The 18,991-nt window shown below is 42.6% G+C and overlaps 2 protein-coding genes across 4 annotated transcripts in view; one reads left to right on the forward strand and one right to left on the reverse strand.

Annotated features, from left to right (window-relative positions):
• Nucleotides 1-96: 96 nt before the first annotated feature.
• tmem245 (transmembrane protein 245) lies at nucleotides 97-14,134 on the forward strand. 2 transcript variants are annotated; one of them, XM_026371311.1, is made up of 18 exons: nucleotides 97-763; nucleotides 1,780-1,897; nucleotides 2,428-2,523; nucleotides 4,270-4,377; nucleotides 4,520-4,723; nucleotides 4,819-4,988; nucleotides 8,416-8,520; nucleotides 8,603-8,685; nucleotides 8,781-8,871; nucleotides 8,969-9,067; nucleotides 9,182-9,313; nucleotides 9,599-9,721; nucleotides 9,907-10,052; nucleotides 10,155-10,255; nucleotides 10,361-10,535; nucleotides 11,382-11,576; nucleotides 11,698-11,772; nucleotides 11,960-14,134. In XM_026371311.1, the coding sequence occupies exons 1-18, from the start codon at nucleotides 104-106 to the stop codon at nucleotides 12,009-12,011; spliced, it is 2,733 nt and encodes a 910-aa protein (XP_026227096.1). In that variant the 5' UTR covers nucleotides 97-103; the 3' UTR covers nucleotides 12,012-14,134. The 2 variants fall into 2 exon arrangements, with proteins under 2 accessions (XP_026227096.1, XP_026227097.1); XM_026371312.1 differs by lacking the exon at nucleotides 11,698-11,772 and having other exon boundaries at nucleotides 99-763.
• Nucleotides 14,135-17,527: 3,393 nt separating this feature from the next.
• galnt1 (UDP-N-acetyl-alpha-D-galactosamine:polypeptide N-acetylgalactosaminyltransferase 1) overlaps nucleotides 17,528-18,991 on the reverse strand; it is a 32,249-nt gene continuing 30,785 nt past the window's right edge. For both annotated transcript variants that reach the window (XM_026372586.1, XM_026372587.1), the window contains one exon: nucleotides 17,528-18,509. In XM_026372586.1, coding sequence (XP_026228371.1) covers nucleotides 18,363-18,509 — 147 coding nt within the window. In that variant the 3' untranslated portion in view covers nucleotides 17,528-18,362. The remainder of the gene's footprint in view (nucleotides 18,510-18,991) is intronic.

Here is an 18,991-nt window from a genome sequence, read left to right on the forward strand (position 1 = left end):
CTGACAATGATGTGAAGTAAAAAAATAAAACAGTACGTGGTTGGTCTTGCCATTTAAACTTCATTACCCATGAGGCCCGTGGGCACGTCGTCGGTGCCACGTCATGTGTTTTCCTCCTTCACGCGGTCCATCCCTCTCCCAGCCCGACGCGGATTCTGGGAACATGGCAAACGAGGAGGACTCGGCGCCGGAGCCGGCCGCTGTCTCTCCGCCGGAGAGCCCTCACACCGGGCGGCCTCACTGCGTGTCCTTCTCCGAGAGTGTCCAGCCGGCCGTGGAGATGGTGAGCCAGCTGCTGACACACCCTTCCTCCCTAAAGTTTGACAAAAACATCAAACAGGCCTTCTACAACACGGGGGCCATGATCTTCGTGGCTATCTGCTGCGGGGCGTCGGTGCTGGTCTACTTCATCCTGGAGGCTTTCCTCCGCCCGCTGCTCTGGGCAGTGCTCTGCGGCACCTTCCTCCACCCCTTCAAGTACTCCCTGGCCCGGCTCGGCCGCTCGTGGCTCAGCGGTCTGCAGGAAACCGGGACGCCCATCGTGATGGGGACCCTGCTTGTTCCCGTGTGGTGCGTGAACTACGGGGTGGAGGCGATGGGCAGGGTGGTGCTGCAGAGGCTCACCATGCTGCTGGTGATCGGGGCCGGGGCGCCGCTGGTTTACTTCCTCTACCTGTTCTGGAGGGTCATTGGCATGCAGGTGATCCTCGGGCACGTCTGTGAGATCATTGGGGCCGTCCTGGACTGCTTCCACGCGGCTTGGGTGAGTCAATGGACAGCAGCAACTGGTTACACCCCTTCACCCCCACTATGATTATCCCCCTGTGGTGTTAACAGGTGTGGATGAGGTCAGCCTGGGTGGGTGACCCTAGACAGGGTGCACCCCAGAATCAAGAATCCTTATACCCTGTTGTATCCATATGGCAAAGACAAGTCTGATGTAGGGTCGTCTTGTTTTGTGCTGTTGCTTTCAGCCTTTTCCAGATCTGCTGGTTATAAATTATTATTTATTATTATATAAATTAAATATCCTCTACTGTTCAAAGGAAAGAAAAATATTGTTGCTTCCATGTTAAAACCTGAAGGATGCAACGGCACCATCACAAAATGATAACCTCCTGTCTAAATTTGTTTGTCAGCTGATCTGTTTTCCTGCAGCTCCAGTGTCTGGTCGGTCAATAACTTATTATTTCTAAACAGCTCCAGGGTGCTGAGTCGGCCTTGCTTCAACTAGATACAAATCGCATTAAATGTTCCTCCTCAGACAGTCTGTTCTTTCTCTAAATGCAGAGGTAGACTGACACAGGGCCCTTGTCTATAAATAGGAAGGAGGACACTATATTAAATTACATGGAAAGTTGTCTTTGTGTGCAGTAGGATCAGCCAAAGACCTTTTGTGACCAACTCATTACAGCCCGGAGCATCATATTTCATGCTTTAACTGCCAAACAGCAGCAGATGCTGAAGTCTGTTGGTCAACAGAGGTCTGGAAAGTCCAGTGTGATCACATCAAAATGTGCAGCAGTTCAGGAAAATGGAAAATATTGTTGTGTTGTGTGACACAATAACGACATTATGGAATAGTAGCTTCACTGTTTTAAACCCCAACTCACAGATCTGTACAATGTTAACACAAAGTGACTGATGGCTGAAAGTTCAGAAACAATAACGCAGCTTTATGTCTCAGCTCAACTAGAAGCATTGAGGGAGCAGAGATCGTGTATATAATCCGCTCTGATTTTCTTATGGTACCATTCTTCCCCTTTTGTTCCTTCTCAGGTTTGCACTGTGGTGTTTGGCTACGTGTTGGCAGTGTGTTTCAAGTGGAGTCCTCAAACTGAGCGCTACCTGAGGGCTCTGGCTCTTCCCGTCTGGGCCACCCTGCTCTTTTATATAGGTGAGTGCAGAGAGGACTGTAGAGCCTGCTCCGACATGTTTATTGTTGTTTCATAATTTTATTAACTCCCTCTGTGCCTCTGGGAAGGTTTCTTCACTTTTTGCCTGCTTGAATGCAACATGTGGCTCGACGCAAAGGCGGGGCCATGATGTTTCTTAAGCAATATGTGCTGCCTCCACAAGTCTAGGAGTGCATAAGACAGAGCACGTGCAGAGCTACACAGTGAGATGATGAAGTCTTATGTATTTTTAGCACACACAGAGGTGTTGACCTTCAAGTGTGAAATGGTAAAAGAGACTAAGAGCTATTAAGACATTCAGCTCTAGAGAAGAGGGAGGATGAGTGTTGCAGTAAATTGAGTAAACTCAATTATCATGACAAAATGCTTTAGCTGATCCAACCATGCAGTGCACCAGCACTTATAATAATGATAATAATAATGTCTATTAAATTATTAAAAACATTTTTTTAAACAATAGACATTAAATACACTACAAAGTGCCAACTCTTACTTCTGTATCTGTTTGTAGTGTCTCTGACTGGCTCGTGGAGAGTGCCTATATGTGTGGTTGTTGTTATTCTTCTCATCGTGGGATCTCAAGAGAAACCACCTGTTCCTGGCAGAGGTGAAGTTTTAATTTCAGTTTTTTTCTTTGCCAGATTCATTTACCACATACAGTGAGGGAAAAAATTATTTGAACCCCAGCTGATTTTGTAAGTTTGCCCACTAACAAAGAAATGATCAGTCTATAATTTCAATGGTAGGTTTATTTGAACAGTGAGACACAACAATGACAAAAAAAATCCAGAAAAATGCGTTTCAAAAAGAGTTATAAATTAATTTGCATTTCCACGAAGGAAAGAAGTATTTGATCCCTTCGAAAAACGTGCTTTAGTACTTGGTGGCAAAACCTTTGTTGGCAATCACAGAAGTCAGCTGTTTCTTGTAGTTGGCCACAAGGTTTGCACACATCTCAGGGGGGATTTTGGCCCACTCCTCTTTGCAGATCCTCTCCAATGTTTGGCAACTCGAACCTTCAGCTCCCTCCACAGATTTTCTATGGGATTAAGGTCTGGAGACTGACTAGGCCACTCCATGACCTTAATATGCTTCTTCTTGAGCCAGTGATTTGTTGCCTTAGCCGTGTGTTTTGGATCATTGTCGTGCTGGAGTACCCAACCACGACCCTTTTCAATGCCCTGACTGAGGGAAGGAGGTTCTCACCCAACATTTGACGGTACATGGCCCCATCCATCCTCCCTTTGATGCGGTGCAATTGTCCTGTCCCCTTGGCAGAAAAACACCCCCAAAGCATAATGTTTCCACCTCCATATTTGACAGTGGGGATGGTGTTTTTGGAGTCATAGGCAGCCTTCCTCCTCCTCCAAACACAGCGAGTTGAGTTGATGCCAAAGAGCTCGATTTTGGTCTTATCTGACCACAACACTTTCACCCAGTCTTCCTCTGAATCAGTCAGATGTTCAGTGGCAAACTTCAAACGGGCCTGTAGATGGGCTTTCTTGAGCAGGGGGACCTTGCGGGCACAGCAGGATTTCAGTCCTTCACGGCGTAGTGTGTTACCAACTGTTTTTTTGGTGACTATGGTCCCAGCTGCCTTGAGATCATTGACAAGTTCCTCCCGAGTGGTTCTTGGCTGATTCCTCACCGTTCTCATTATCATTGAAACTCCACGAGGTGAGATCTTGCATGGAGCTCCAGACCAAGGGAGATTGGCAGTTAATTTATGTTTCTTCCATTTGCGAATAATTGCACCAACTGTTGTCACCTTCTCACCCAGCTGCTTGGCGATGGTCTTGTAGCCCATTCCAGCCTTGTGTAGGTCCACAATCTTGTCCCTGACATCCTTGGAAAGCTCTTTGGTCTTGGCCATGGTGAAGAGTTTGGAATCTGGATTGATTGATTGCTTCTGTGGACAGGTCTCTTTTATACAGGTAACGAGCTGAGAGGGCTGCCAATGTCAGCTCGTTACCTGTGTAAGATCCACCTGGGAGCTAGAGATCTTGCTGACGGATAGGGGATCAAATACTTCTTTCCTTCATGGAAATGCAAATTAATTTATAACTCTTTTTGAAACGCATTTTTCTGGATTTTTTTTGTCATTGTTGTGTCTCACTGTTCAAATAAACCTACCATTGAAATTATAGCCTGATCATTTCTTTGTTAGTGGGCAAACTTACAAAATCAGCTGGGGTTCAAATAATTTTTTCCCTCACTGTAATTGTCCTTAGGTGTACAGTTCTCCCTGAAACAATCAGCCCAAATGAGGAACACACACAAAGATTGGTGCACTTTGCTCTTTACACCCTCTGCTGCTGCCACTGTTACTTTCTTTTTCTCTTCATCTCCTCAGGAGAGCTCTCAGGACAGGTGTTGTCGTTCGCTGCTAATACTATTTACATGGCGATATCCTGTAGCAACCTTCAGCTGAAAACTGAGCCCAGTGAAAACACAACCAAAGGTACAAAATCGTACATTAAAGCCCCTTTAAGTCATTATATTAGATAAGCTACAGAACAAGAAGATCCTTTACTAGTACATCCTACATACATTATTTTGTTTTATATTCTTTCTCTCTCTCTCCTCCCTTTCATCTCTCCAAGATGGCGTGCAGTCTGTGGGTCCACTTCCTGCTACCCCTGGGTTTCCCCGGGGCTCTCGAACGTTACCCGCAGGCCTCTTCCAGAAAGAGAGAAGCTCCCACAGAGCAAGTGATATTTACTTTATTCTACTGGTCTGGGCCATAGTCCTGGTTCAGGTTTGGTTCAACCTCTGGATCCTACAACTGCTGCCGATTCCTGTGGCTGGTAACACACATGCACACACCTGTGAATGCACACACCCTTTGACATGATTGTTCTGACAGCAGTTTCATAAGCTTTGTGTTGTGTTGACACTTCAGTGTGGGTGCTGAAGAAGCTCGTGGTCCACTTTGGTGTGAAGAGCTTCGCAGAGCGGACTCTCAGCTCGTGGTGGACGGTGCTTGAGAAGTTTGGACGTGAGCGAGAAGAGGCTCTGTTGCCCGGACCAATCAAAGGCTTGGCTCAGTTCCTGCTGCGTATTGACACCAAGGTAACGCCTCTGACCGCTCTGTAGGTACTGCTGGTACAGTGACTAGAAATGTTTTCCTGTCTTTGACTCCACACATCCTCATTCAAATCAATTCAATTACATTTTATTTGTATACAGAAAGGGAGACAGAGAGGGGGAAGCACAACTATGGGAGAGAGAAGACACAAAGTTAATGACATGCAGTGGAAGCATTTGAATGGATAGATGAGAGGAGGGGAGCTCACTGACTAAGAGATGGTTCAGAGTCTAGTCTTAAATGTAGAGAGGTTGTCTGCTTTCAGAACCTGAACTGGGAGCTGGTTCCACAGGAGAGGAGCTTGATAGCTAAAGGCTCTGCCTCCCATTCTACATCTGGAAACTCTAGGAATCACAAGTAAACCTGCACTCTGAGAACGGAGAGTTCTGCTGGGAAAATATGGAACTATTCACATAAGATGACACTTGATTAGTGTTTTAAACTCTATGCTGGATTTTACAGGGAGCCAATGGAGAGAAGCTAATGTAGGAGAAATATGATCTCTCTTGCTAATTCTAGTCAGGACTCTGGCTGCAGCATTTTGGATTAACTGGAGGCTTTTTAGGCAGTTATTGGGACATCCTATTAATAATGAATTACAAACATCCAGTCAGATTGTATGGACTAGGTTTTTATCATCACTTTGGGACGGGATGCTCCTAATTTTAGCAAGATTCTACAGGTGGAAGAAGGCAGTTCTAGAGATTACTAATGAGAGTAAAGGAGATATCCTGGTCAAAGATAAGTCAAAGAGGCCACCACAGTGTTACCTCAGGGCAATGTTATGTCATCTAGGGTTAGAATAGGATAAGACTCATGTCTTTGAGGTTTTTAGGACCAAACCAAATAATCTCTGTCTTGTCTGAATTTAGGAGTACAGCCATAACGTCACTCCTCATCCTTTTGACAAACCTGCAAAAATGATCTCTGGACTCTGCAGTGTTTGCACCTTTCAGGTTGTTTAAGTTTTCAGTTCACCAACTTTGTATTCGATCAGTTTCGCTGCTTTCATTAGTGTCGTTTCCAGGCTGCTGTTTCCATATGAGCAGCTCTGATGAACACACACTGCCCACTGCCAAACTGCAAACAGACCCAGTGGAGCACTTAGTAGTTAGAGAGAGAGAGAGAGAGAGAGTTTCTGCAAGAGTTAGAAAACACAAAATATTACCTTATTTATGAAGCTAATATTCTGCTGCCCCTAGTGTCCAAAATCAATTATTAATGTTTTTAAAGAATACTAATAATCCTCCCAGCATCTCCGGGTGACATTAAAGAAAACTGGGTGCATCTTTTTGTAGGAGGCCTATTCTTTACATTTTCAAGTATTTAATGATGCTGATGATCTCACAGCTGACATCTTTCACTCAAAAAGGTTGTCTGTGTCCTTAAGGTTTTGGGATGAACTTATGTTGTGTGTTTGTAATCACACTGATTTGCATCCCACTGTGTGGCCAGTCCACGCTCCCTGTACGGCCTGTTGTTACATCCTGCCTGCCACTTTCTGATCCCTCAATGCCTGTACCCGAAGAGCGGTTCTTGTTGCACGGCTACATATGATGACTGCACAGATCTTTCCAATAATAATCCTCCCAATGTCTCTTTGTCTCTTTCCCAAGCTCTGGCATTGGCTTAACAAGCAGGTAATGACTTAGAAGAGCGGAGTGTTGAAAGAAAAAGGGAGAGACTGACAGAGTTTGTGTATGAAAGGAAGTGAGAGAAGAAAGTTGAAGAAATCACCTGGAAATACGTGTGTGTCTGTGTGTGAAGGTGTGAGACCACCTTTTAGTAGCTTGGACTGGCACTTTACCCATCCACTGTCATCACCCTCTCATCTTGACTGTATGTCTCTGTTTGTTGCTTATTCGCTTCGTGCTTTTATTCTTCACTAGAAGCTTTGGTCGGGGAGGTGGGACTCTTTGGTCCTTCAGCCCCATCCACAACTTCACTGCTGTGATTAGCAGACTTGGCTTGAGAGTGTCTGAGCTGCATGGAAAAATGAATGATGTAGGCAGAGGAGAGTGGAGGAAAATTGTTGATGAACAAGCCCCGGTTTCAAAAATCTGATGGAGATGTTGCCCATAGTCTTGTAGAAAGAACCCTAAGAAATATGTGATTATGCTTCAGGAGATCTTATGGGTGGGAAATGAGCTGGGCATGGACAGAATAATGGAAACACCAAACAGCTTGTTGATCTAAATAAAAACTTGAACCAATTTTAATTCTGTCTGTAACAGAAGACTCCCGTAGGACACCAAAATGAACAGTCAGATTACAAAGCTTTGTTTAACAGAGCTGTACTTGAGAGCATGAAGGATGTCAGGTACCATAGAGACCCCAGAAACTTTTCTTGCTGCTATAAACACATACTCAGGCACAACGTGTATTAATGTGCAGTGTTTACTGCTGTGTGAGTAATGTTTGCTAAAAGCTACAGTACCCAGTTGTGTTGGGATGTTACCAAGACTTTGACTAAGTCTAAGACTGCTATTGTACGTATGTCCCCATAATTCTATAATTTCAGCATCTTCTACTTGACACACAAACAAAAGATGTTGATGGCTGATGATACTATTGTTATTATTGTTATTATTATTATTATATTATACATTTTAAAACTATGAATGGTCTTGGCATCCATTACCTACTATTTAACTAAACTAAATTTGTCCTTCCAAAGTAAAACATAGAAAGGTGGGCTTTTGATTGGTGTTTCCATTTTTTGTATTTGTCTGACCAGCTGCCAATGTACAAAGTTTAATTCTCCTCTTTAGGTCAGGTTACCTTTTTATTGATAGTCTCAATTTTTTATTTTGGACTTAATGACCATATCACATCATCAGCAATTTAATGACAAACCAACAGTAACTCCTAACAGAGCGCCTCGCAGTAATGTGTCATTGACTCCAGTAACTTGTCTGTTTTTTTTTCTCATATGGCACACAGGCATAACCCTGTATAAATAACCACAGATGTTTTGGAGCATTGAGAAACCTGAGTTATTAACAAAATGAGCTTGTGTACTTACTGTATGGAAAATGTAAGGGACCTCTCACACAGTACTTCCAAAATAAAATATGCTGATATACAGAAAGGTCATGCATGCAGTAGCACACAGCTTGAGCTTTTCACTTGCATGCTTCAGTCCTAATGGGCAAAGATGGGTGTGTACTGCATGTGTACAGACATCCTCACTGTTGGCTCACTAAGCCAACTACCTTAATGTCCTCAGGCCCAAAGAGGCAGCCTTTACATTCAAAAGGACACAGGTTTCTCCATGTTTTTCTTTTTAATCACTGTATGTTAAACCCTTCAGAACAGCACTGACTTTGTATCTGCTCTGCCACCTCCATTTTCCCTCCTTCTTCTCTTCTACTTCCTGTCTCTGTTGTCCTCTCCATGTTTGCACTGTAGATGATTGTGTGGTTGGAGCGGTCACTGGATAAAATCATCAGCATCTTCATCATCTTCCTCCTGGTCACAGGGACACTGCTCATGGCTCTGCTGCTCACTGCTATGGTACGGTTTTGGTTTCCTTTTGACTTATTTCACTCCGTTTTGTTGATGCTCCTGGATACAAAGCTACTTCTTATATTTGTAGGTTCATAATGAAAGTGTTCACATCATCGAGGTGACCAGTAATCTTATCAATGAGACTGTGTCTAACCATCCAGAATGGGCCAAGTATGAAGGTTTACTCTCTCTTTGTCTTTTTACATTTGAACATATAATGTAGCACCTGCTGAAGACCTGTTTGTCATTTTTTTGTCCTCCTTTAGTTGGCTTCCAGAGGCTCGTGTGGTCCAGAAAGCCCTGAATTCAGCTGCTACTAATGTGTATCAGCATGGCAGAGAATGGATAACGCAGAAGGTGGGTTTGATTTCTCTTATGCGAACAAAAGAGATACAAACACTGAATACTGTGACAGTCAGTCATGCAACAGATCTTTGTTTTTCTTTGTGTGCAGCTTCATAAGATGTTAGGAGACAAGGCAAACCAAACTGCTGTGATTGAGAAACAGGTTCTGGAGCTTTGGGACCGACTGTACCACTCCTGGTTTGTTAAGGTAATACAGGGATGTTGGAAGTCCAGTCAACCATTTTAACTAGTTGACGCTGGGGACAGATACTTAGAGTTATTTAAAATGTCTAAAGTCAGTAATGTTTTGTGCATTTTTCAGAACGTGACCTATTCTGGACGCCAGCGTGGTCAGAAAATGATGGTTCAGAGACAGAACAGCTGGCTAGTGGACATCCTGGACTGGAAGGACATTGCCTCATTTCTACAGGAAAATATTGAGACTCTGCTGTCTGTGAGTATAGACGTGTTTACACTGGGAGCTGCATGAGGAAGAGAATTTGCATATGTTTTCCTTTTATAGAGCTGTTTGTCCATCATCCTGTGTAATGTTACAGGAGCTTTAATATTTGAAAAACCTTTTGGCTCAAGTCCAAAGTCCTCTAGTTTTACTTTTATGAACAGTGTCAGTGGTTAGATTTAGTATGTTGGCACTGACTTGATGGTGGGTGTTAAATTACAACTGTGCTGGAGAGTTTTCCTGTGCGTGATGCGTTTGCTGTTGCCTTGTCGTTTTCAGATCCTGGAGTCTCTGTGGGTGGTAATGAGTAGAAACGTTGGCCTCCTCATCTCCACCATGACCACTCTCTTCACCGTTTTGTTCCACAGTGGAACGGCTCTGCTTAACTTTGCTCTGAGTCTGGTACGAAACACTGACCTGTGTAAATCAGGTGTGAGTTTACTGGTGACATTATGAAGAATGACCTCGCTCAGATTTTATTCAGACATGGAGAATTTATTTTCCAGGACATATTTCCATTGGTCTTTTATGTTTGGCAGAAGACCTATGAAATGTGAATTACTCCTCATATTTGGGTGTGTATGCAGGTGATTTTCCTGACCACTCTCTTCTACTTGCTGAGCTCCAGTGGTGAATACTACAAACCCGTCAAATGGGTGATCAGTCTGACTCCCCTCTCTCAGCCTGGACCTTCCTCTAATATCATAGGCCAGTCTGTAGAAGAGGCCATCAGGTAATCATATGCACAAAATCATTATGTGTGTGTGTTGGCAAAAGCTACTAAATCTAAAACTGTATGTTCAAATTATTTTGACCTTGTGTGTGTGTTTTGAAGGGGAGTGTTTGATGCCTCTCTGAAGATGGCTGGTTTCTATGGGCTCTACACGTGGCTCACTCACACCATCTTTGGCATCAACATAGTCTTCATACCTTCTGGTGAGTCAGCATGTTCACAGCGGATCGTGTTGTCACTATACCTGCAGCTGCCAAACAGCATTTAGGATTTTCTCACTCTTTGATTCCTTTTCTCCCGGCCTGAAGCTCTGGCTGCCATCCTGGGTGCGGTGCCATTCTTGGGCACCTACTGGGCAGCTGTGCCGGCGGTGTGCGACCTGTGGTTGGCGCAGGGTGAGGGTGTCAAGGCTGTGCTGCTGCTGGTCTGCCATCTGCTTCCTACGTATTTTGTAGACACAGCCATCTACTCTGATATTTCTGGGTATGTATGTGTGACCCCGTTGTTGCCAGCTTCTGTATGTGTGATATTTGAGCTTCCTCTTGTAGTGTTGTGACATTTGACTAACAAATTTCAACATACTGCCTGTGACTGTTAGTGTAACGTTTACAAGCCCTAAAATGGCTCTGGTAGCAAACCATGTAGTTGGTGAAGTCTATAAACAGTGTGCCCATTTGTTTCTGTCAGTTTCATAAAGAGTCAGCTGTTATAGATGAAGTGAAAACCACACTAGATAGCAGGCCAGATAATGCTCTACTTCAGCTGTTGATGAAACCAGGCCTCATGCTCCACGCTGTTTACCATAGGCTTGGAGGAAGTTAATCTAGAGGAAGTATACTCTTAAACAACACCAGCTTCGTGTAACCACCAATATAAACATTTTGTGATTTTGCTAACTGCAATTTATTGTTTAAGCCTATTAAATGCATAATTACATCAAAGATTAAAAAGGCATTTATCATATAGTTCATCATTTCAGCATGCAGTGAAACTTGGATAGTCATCACAAACAACAATTTGTTGTGGTTTGTTCCTAATCCAAGTTTTACTAACAGTGAAAGAGTGTGATGGTCTATTCAGCAATACATCACATCCAAGGACTTCCACAACCCAAAAACAAGGATTGTGGATTCTCTGTTTCTTACAGCACAGACATGCTACAGAGATCTGTGACTAGTATGGACAAGAGGGATGATGGGATATTCATAACTGTGTTCACTGACCCAGAACGTGTGATAATTTGTACTACATAAAAACTTTCAATCTGCTCCAGAATAACTCTCTGTATCTGGGCCTTTGGGTTTTAATAATTTTTTGTCTGTGTGTCAGGGGTGGGCATCCATATCTGACAGGCCTGGCAGTGGCAGGCGGAGCTTATTATCTGGGTCTGGAGGGGGCCATCATCGGGCCCATCCTCCTCTGCATCCTGGTGGTGGCAGCCAACATCTACAGTGCCATGCTGATGAGCCCCAGCTCTGCAGTGCCAACACCCGTGCAGTCGACCTGGCCTCTCCACCAGATCAGGTAAAGCCAACACCTGAAATACAGGCAGACAACTGCAAACATACGGTGCTTTAATGTCAGTCATTATTATTTTTGCGGAAGGTTCAGGGCACACCCTGTTCTTACCTTTGCTGTCTTCCAGTGAGTTACAGCCACTCTTCCATGCTGATGCAGGTCAGCCAGCCATGCTGGAAAACAGAAATATGGCGTTACTCAGGTAGTCAGTGGAGCCTCACAACAGGGAGGAAGTGTTGTCTGTCCTGCTTAGTCTTTTGCCTCACATATCCTTGTGTGATTTTATTTTGGCTTAATCTAACTTGTGTGATCCCAACTGACTGGTGCTCCACTTTAGAGTGTTGAGCTGCTACAATACCAACATTTGTCCCTTTGTCTGTTGCCCTCAGGACCTTCACAGACTCAACTCCCTCTGTTCTGAAGAAGACTGGTGAGAGCTAGAGGGTGTGTCCCTGTAGAACGTCGTCTGGCTTCCTATTGGCTGATTCTGCAGGGGAAGCACTCCCCTCCCTGAAGGTCCTCCCTATGCCGACTGGCTCTACTGGGTCAGCGCCAACCAAGAGGGAAGGTGTCAGCGTAATGGCTGATCACATGATGTCGTCTGCTTTCCAGAGCAAATTCTCTGAGCAATATGACACCAGCTGCTCTCATTAAGGCCTTTAAATTACAAATACGAGAACACATCCTGATCTCAAACACGGACCAATGACATCACATTTATGAATACGAACGGTGCAGATGTTGATGCTAATTGCATCATCTATCAGAAATCAGTGCCTAAATTAACTTTCTGATGTAACTGATCCAATTATCATATGATTTGTGAATTCTAATATGACACATTTTATTTACAAAGCCCCTAATTCCCCCTGTGCACACTATGGCTGTAGTACAGTACATGTGCATGTGCCGTATTTGTACTCCCTACCTCTCTCCTCATGGAGCCTCTAGTTTGTAGTAATGGCTGGTTTGTGTAAAGATGAACCAAATTCTTGCCACAGAAGGCGTCACACTGGCTCAAGAGAAAGAAGTAACTGTTTTTACTTTAACTTTATGTGTGATTCACGTTTCAGTGATATTACAGTAGCTGTGAGTTTGCAACACTAGATCTCTGCTTTAACAAATACATAATGTACATATCAGCTTTTGTTACCACATTGTTCATGACAGATGTCTCCTCGTAATTATTTTTTTATTGTAATTGATTTAGACTAATGACTAGACCTAGACTAGACTAGACTAGACCTGAACCTGCTTTCAAGGAGTTTACTCAGTGTGAAAGCAGCTTAATACTGAGGATGCTGCTTCTTCTATTTCTTTTTTTAATTTATTTTAAATATGTTTTTTAAAACATCAAGTGCACATATACACAGTACCAGTCAAATGTTTGGATGCACCTTATTCAACAATTGTTTGTTATTGTTTAGATTGTAGATTAAAAACCGAAGACATCAAAACTATGACATAATGTGGACAAAAGTGCAAAACTTTACATTTCTTATTGTTAAAAGTAGCCGGCTGATGTTGAGATGCATCTAGTACGAGCACCGACTAGCACGGACTCCAAGGAGCCATTAATTAGTGAGATTTCTGAGGCTGGAAACTAATGAATTCCTGAGGCCTCCTGAGTTTCCTGGTCCTCATGAGAGCCAGTTCATTAATAGTTTTTGAGACAGCAGTTTCATTAGGAATAGGGCTGCTGACATACACTTCCTCAAGGTTAGTGCATGTAACACTAATCTTAACAGTGCTCTCAAATTAACCTTGACATGTTAATTAAAAACTTCCAGGTCACTCCTTCATGAAGCTGATGAGGGTACTGCAACAGTGACCACTTTGAAAAATGTTAAATATGCAACATTGTGTTATTTCATAGTTCTGATGTTGTTTATTCTACAATGTAGAAACGACTACTGAATGAGAAACTGTGTCTGAACTGTTCACGTTTTAATTCTCTAACACGCTTTGTGTCAGTATTGAAGCACGTTTGCACTCAGGCCTTGTTATTGACAAGTTAACTGAGTATTTCTGTGAGCACTTTTAACATTTCCTACGACTGTGACTTAACATCCCCATCACATCCCTTTAGAAACATAGAATTCCTGCTCACCTCACCTACCTGCACTTGTCCACTCCGTCTTTCCTCTGCAGCCAGAGCACTTTTCTGAAATGAGAATACGAAGCTTTAATTAACCAGGAGTGCAGATGAATCGGGTGTGCAATGCGACACAGTGAACTCTGACGGTAGTGATGTTTAGCAGAGGTTTCACTAAGATACTAGAGTTTTCATTTGCTACTGTTGCTGTGTTTATTTAAATACTGAATATGCACTGACACAATAAACATTATTTCATCTGCAGTGGTTTTGTTGGGTCACCTGTGACATCCAAAGATTATTTTCTTTATCACGTTTTTGGTTTAGAAAATGGAAGTAATGAAAAATGCTTATTACTGTTTCTCAGAACTGATGTTTTGTCCAACTAATTTAAAACTCAGAGATAATCAATTCATTACAGAACAGTGATGTAACGTATGAATTTATGTTTCTTAAATAAAACTGCTAATACAACATGGTATTATAATTTTGAGAACATTGAACTCAAACACTGCATTCATGTTAAAAAGTCCTCACCTTTAAGAAGTTAAAACGGAATCAGTCAAACTATAAAAGGGGATGGTCTGGAAATCTGGTTGTTTACTCAGTGGTATGATAAGTATAATGATAAGAAAACATTTAAACAATTCCACATTTAACCGGGTAAGTGCAGATTCTACATAAAACATGAAGCTGATTTCATAAATGAAGATCAATTAATGAGATGGACGCACACATCAAAGTTCATACGTTCACTGTGTTCCTCTGAATGTGCTTCAGAATTCTTTTTCTTTTTCTGGAGTTTCCCCTCAAGGCCACAGTCTGATTTGGCTTTCATCCACTTCTTCAGATCAAAGACTCCACACAGCTCCTCTGAAGTCCACAGAAACCAGAAACCAGAGCAAAGTCTTTCTGAAGTTGCACAACTCTAAATTTCCTTAACGGCAGAATCATTCATTTCACTCGCACAGAGCAACAGAGCGAGGCCTCTCTGTGTAGAGGACTTTGATAAGATCTACACAGCAGTTGTTGTTTTGTTTTTTTTTTAAACTGAGGAACAGGATGAGGTTCATGCTGATTTACACTTTGACACCAGAGGTCTCCGCCTTTCTTACCACTGAATAAATAATATGTCAACGCAATGCACCTTAACCTGATGTATGTAGACTCCTTCATTTTTGGTGATTTCATTTTCAATGTGGCTGAACTCCCATCTGTCTTTTGACTGGGCCACTCGAGGACAGTCAGAGCCGTGTCCTGAAGCCACTCCAGCGTTTTATGATTTAAATTGTTGTTGTGGTCTACAGCTAGGGTCATGACTTGGAGCTTCTATAAACAGATCTATGTCCGATTAGTTTAACTGACCACGGCTGGACTCCAGTCAAGTACTGGACACATCTGAAGGAAAACAACAAACGCTGGAATGTAAGTGCTCAAAAAGTGAAGGGGTCTATTCATAGGGTATTATGGTCTCATTTCATCTGGAATGAAGGATAATCTGTACTATACAGAGGATGTTGTCTGAAAACAAACGACACATCAATATATAATATTACAGATTTTTATGCAAACCAGTGTCTTCCTGATGGTTTTCATCTGGCCCGATTTTGACAAATGAATAATTCAACAGATCAAGTCAGAGACTTTGAATAATCTATACTCCACAAAACATATACTGAGTCAGCTGCCTGAGTGTATTACCTTCACGCTGCTCTGCAGACACTTTCTCCGTCTTTTATGAGGACAGCAGAAAAGTCATTTTCCCCACAAGGCTTATCTTGTTTCTGTCCAAATGCAACTCCTTTACAGCAACATGCTTCTCACTGCGGGGAGGGAAGAGATTAATCTTTGAAACATTCATGGGTCACAGTTCACATCCGTAAGCAACTGGCTGCCAAAAAGTGAAGCATGCATGGGACTATTATGTAGAAACAGGGGTGTTGTTGTGTAGTTTGTCCACCAGAGAGCACCAATCCATCAATTAAAAAATATCCTGCTCATCACGATACTACGGTACAAATAAAGACATTTAATATCGGAGAAAAAAAAAATCTTCATTCACTTACTTGTTTGTTCTGGATCCTTTGACTGTGTCACCCCAGTGGATTGCTCAGTTGTCTAAATCCGCAATAAAGACTGAGCAGGTGAGGAAAAAAAAAAAAAATCCACATACTCAACTGGATCACCGTAAACAAACATAGTTTATGGACCAGTGTTTTTATGAGAGGTCTCCGTTTGGTTTGTACATCGCATACTTGCATGAGCCACAAATGTGTGCAATGCAATCTTATCTTGCAGGTGGTTTCACAATAAGTCACCAAAAAGCAATGTGCTGAGTAAAGCAGTGAAATGTCGACCTTCTTAAAAAAGGTTTGACAAAATAAAAAAGAACTTACCGATTTAATATTTTTCAACTGAAATACTGACGTTGGCCTTAAAAAGAAACAAAATAAAAAGTCCTATATGCAGCCACTTGTAAAAGGTTTACATAGCAAATACCATAACAGTTTGTGTGTGTGTGTGAAGACAAAAGAGGCAGAAATCCACATTGTCCTTGTACTGTTCTGTAAACGATTTCACTTTTATTTTCTACATTTGGATCAGCTCAGTGTGGAAGCCTGGACATGTCAGTTAACTTCAACCCCTCCCCTCCCCCCAAATATCAGAACAATCAATACGCTCCCTCCGTCTCACAATCACAAAATGTTTGCATCCTCATCACACAATCACTCGTTCAGACATGAAAACCAGTCGGTGACCTCCTCTCACTGCCAAGTGCCCTACAGTATGTGTAAACTCTTCCTCCACTGGAGGAAGATGAAATGATTCTAATCTTTATGAAATCACCTCTTCTGCCCTGACTTGCAGCTGCAGCAGTGATAGAATAGAGTAAAAAAAAAAAAACTAATAAAAGAATAAAAGCATGATGGTTGAAGTGACACGTTGATGGAACAGTTCAGCTGTCTGGTTCACTGTGATATGAATAGCAAAATACTAAGGGTGACATTGTAAAAAGAGAGATATGTAGTAAAGGTTTAAAATATGTCATCTGCTGTGCTCTTTGTAATCGACAGTTCAACCCTTTCACTTCCTCCGACTGCTACTCTGTCTCTGATTAATTCTCTTAGGACACCTCAGCAACAGCTCTGATATTCTAACAACCGTTTTCACGCATCCTTTCCTACTGTGGATATGTCCTTTTAAGAGTGTGGTGACTGGCTGTGTTCAGAAAATAAAAGCAGCATTTATTTTTTCCCCTCTTTCAGTACAATGGAAGCAGGAGCACGCTGATCTGCCGTCAGTCTACGCTACGGGCTCTCGGTTGTCCAACAGCGAGGAATCTGAGAACTGTTTGTTCTGGTAAACAGGGAGCTGATGGATTGGGATTAGTACTGAAGACACGCTCATACGCACAGCGACACAACCGTCCACACACTCCACTAGAGGAAAGAAGCCCTTGGAGTGTATTTTTTAAGAGGTCACTGAGAAGAAGATATGACAAAACGGATTGAAGGTTCAGGCTAGTGCCGCCTTATTCCTATATGTATACAGGATGTGCGTGTGTGTGACTATGTAGTGTCTTGTGGGAGAGTTCCCTATGGTTTAACACTACATTAGGCAGTGAACATCAGTTACATATGCAGATTCCTCGGTGTGTGTTAGCTCTATGTTAAAAATCTTTAAAGACACCAGAGATGCACAGACTATGGGACAGACTAGGGTTACTGTTCTGTGGCACCCGCACAGGACTGTAGAAACAGACAAAGCCACATAAAAACTGGACATAGAAATCTCAAGATATCACAAACATCATTTTTCCTCTATCTCTAGATCTCTGCTGATGGCAGACGTCGAGTTCTCATGTTCGGTCCTCTTGTGTTTTTTTTTTTTTGTTTGTTCGTTTGTTTTTAAATGTTGCAGTCCCTTGGAAGTTCCTCAGCGACGAGGGTTCAGTCCGTGGGATGAAATGCCGAAGAGTAACACCAGAGGGAGACACACGCTGCTGCAAGATTATAGGAGGGGCTCTCACACAAGCACACATGGTAGTCACACACATACACTCATGCACTCTTCTTCATAGGAGTTCACCAGAGTTCATTTTCAAAATCCATTACAAAATTAAATAAAAAAAGAAAAAAGAAAAAGAAATCAACAAGGAATTCAATCCCCTTTCTCAAAGCATACATTCACCTCAGAGTTGACACAGACATTCTCTCTCTCTCTCACACACACACACACACACACACACACACACAAATAAGTGCACACACTCTCTCATAAGAGGCAGTCAGTAAACGTTAAGTGATGAGTTGAGGGGTGGACTGCTTTGTCCAGGGAAGCTGTGAGTGCAGAACCTCAACTTCACCAGCCAGTCTTATATTCACGCGCAGGAGTGTCACTCTCCACAGTTAAAATGTCTTAAAAGAAAATGAAACAAATGCAAAACAACAGCCATTGTCTCCTAGAGGGAGTCTTTGCTCTCTTCCTGCAGCAAGGAGGCTTAAACACGCTCCTCCCTCTGATCTCTGGCAGAGGTAGTACCGTCCAATCCGACCTCCCCTCTTCCCGAATCCCCTCATGGGAAGTCTTTTCTGTCCTTGTGCCCAATTTCAATAAACAAGTCCGTTCCCCTGGTTGCTTACTCTGGGCCGTTGTGTGTGTGTCAGTGTGTGTGTTTGTGAGTTTGCAGAGTGCGGTCAGAAGACCTCTGGTAGTGTGACATTGCGGAGCAGCCACTGTTGAGAGCGCGTATGTGTGCAGTCTCTGACGCTGGGCACCTGGCTGTCCTCCTCACTGGCTTTGTCCAGACACTGGTTACTGTTGACGTGGACCAGAGTCAGCTTCTGCACAGCACAGATACACAGACAATGCGCGTGTGAGTGAGGAGTTGCAAACCTGGACTTGGACCTGATCATTTGAATTAATGTGGGCAGTAAACAAGGGTTCCTCATATTTTGAATTTCAATCTTTAACAAATTTAAAGGTTACATAGTTTTGCTGTCAGTGTGAGAGCCAATTATGCAACCTAACCACATAAACAGTGGTTGGGTTGGGTAACATGTCAATTGAATATATTGCTCTATAAGTGACAATAAATATCCCACTGACAGAAATGATGAGTTGGTTTTTAAGTATCCGTTGTTATTGGAAAAACACTGAGCTTATTATTTTCTGTTATACGGTAATTCATCTATGTTGCTTTTTATTTATTTAAAAAAACTACTGAAACTTATATAAATGGTTAAATATTTATGTGAAACTATGACTTCAAATGAAGTGCAATCACTGAAGTTTACACATAAATGGAATCACTGTAGATAATCAG

The sequence above is a fragment of the Anabas testudineus genome, chromosome 16 (assembly GCF_900324465.2).
Source record: "Anabas testudineus chromosome 16, fAnaTes1.2, whole genome shotgun sequence".
NCBI classification, from domain to species: domain Eukaryota; kingdom Metazoa; phylum Chordata; class Actinopteri; order Anabantiformes; family Anabantidae; genus Anabas; species Anabas testudineus.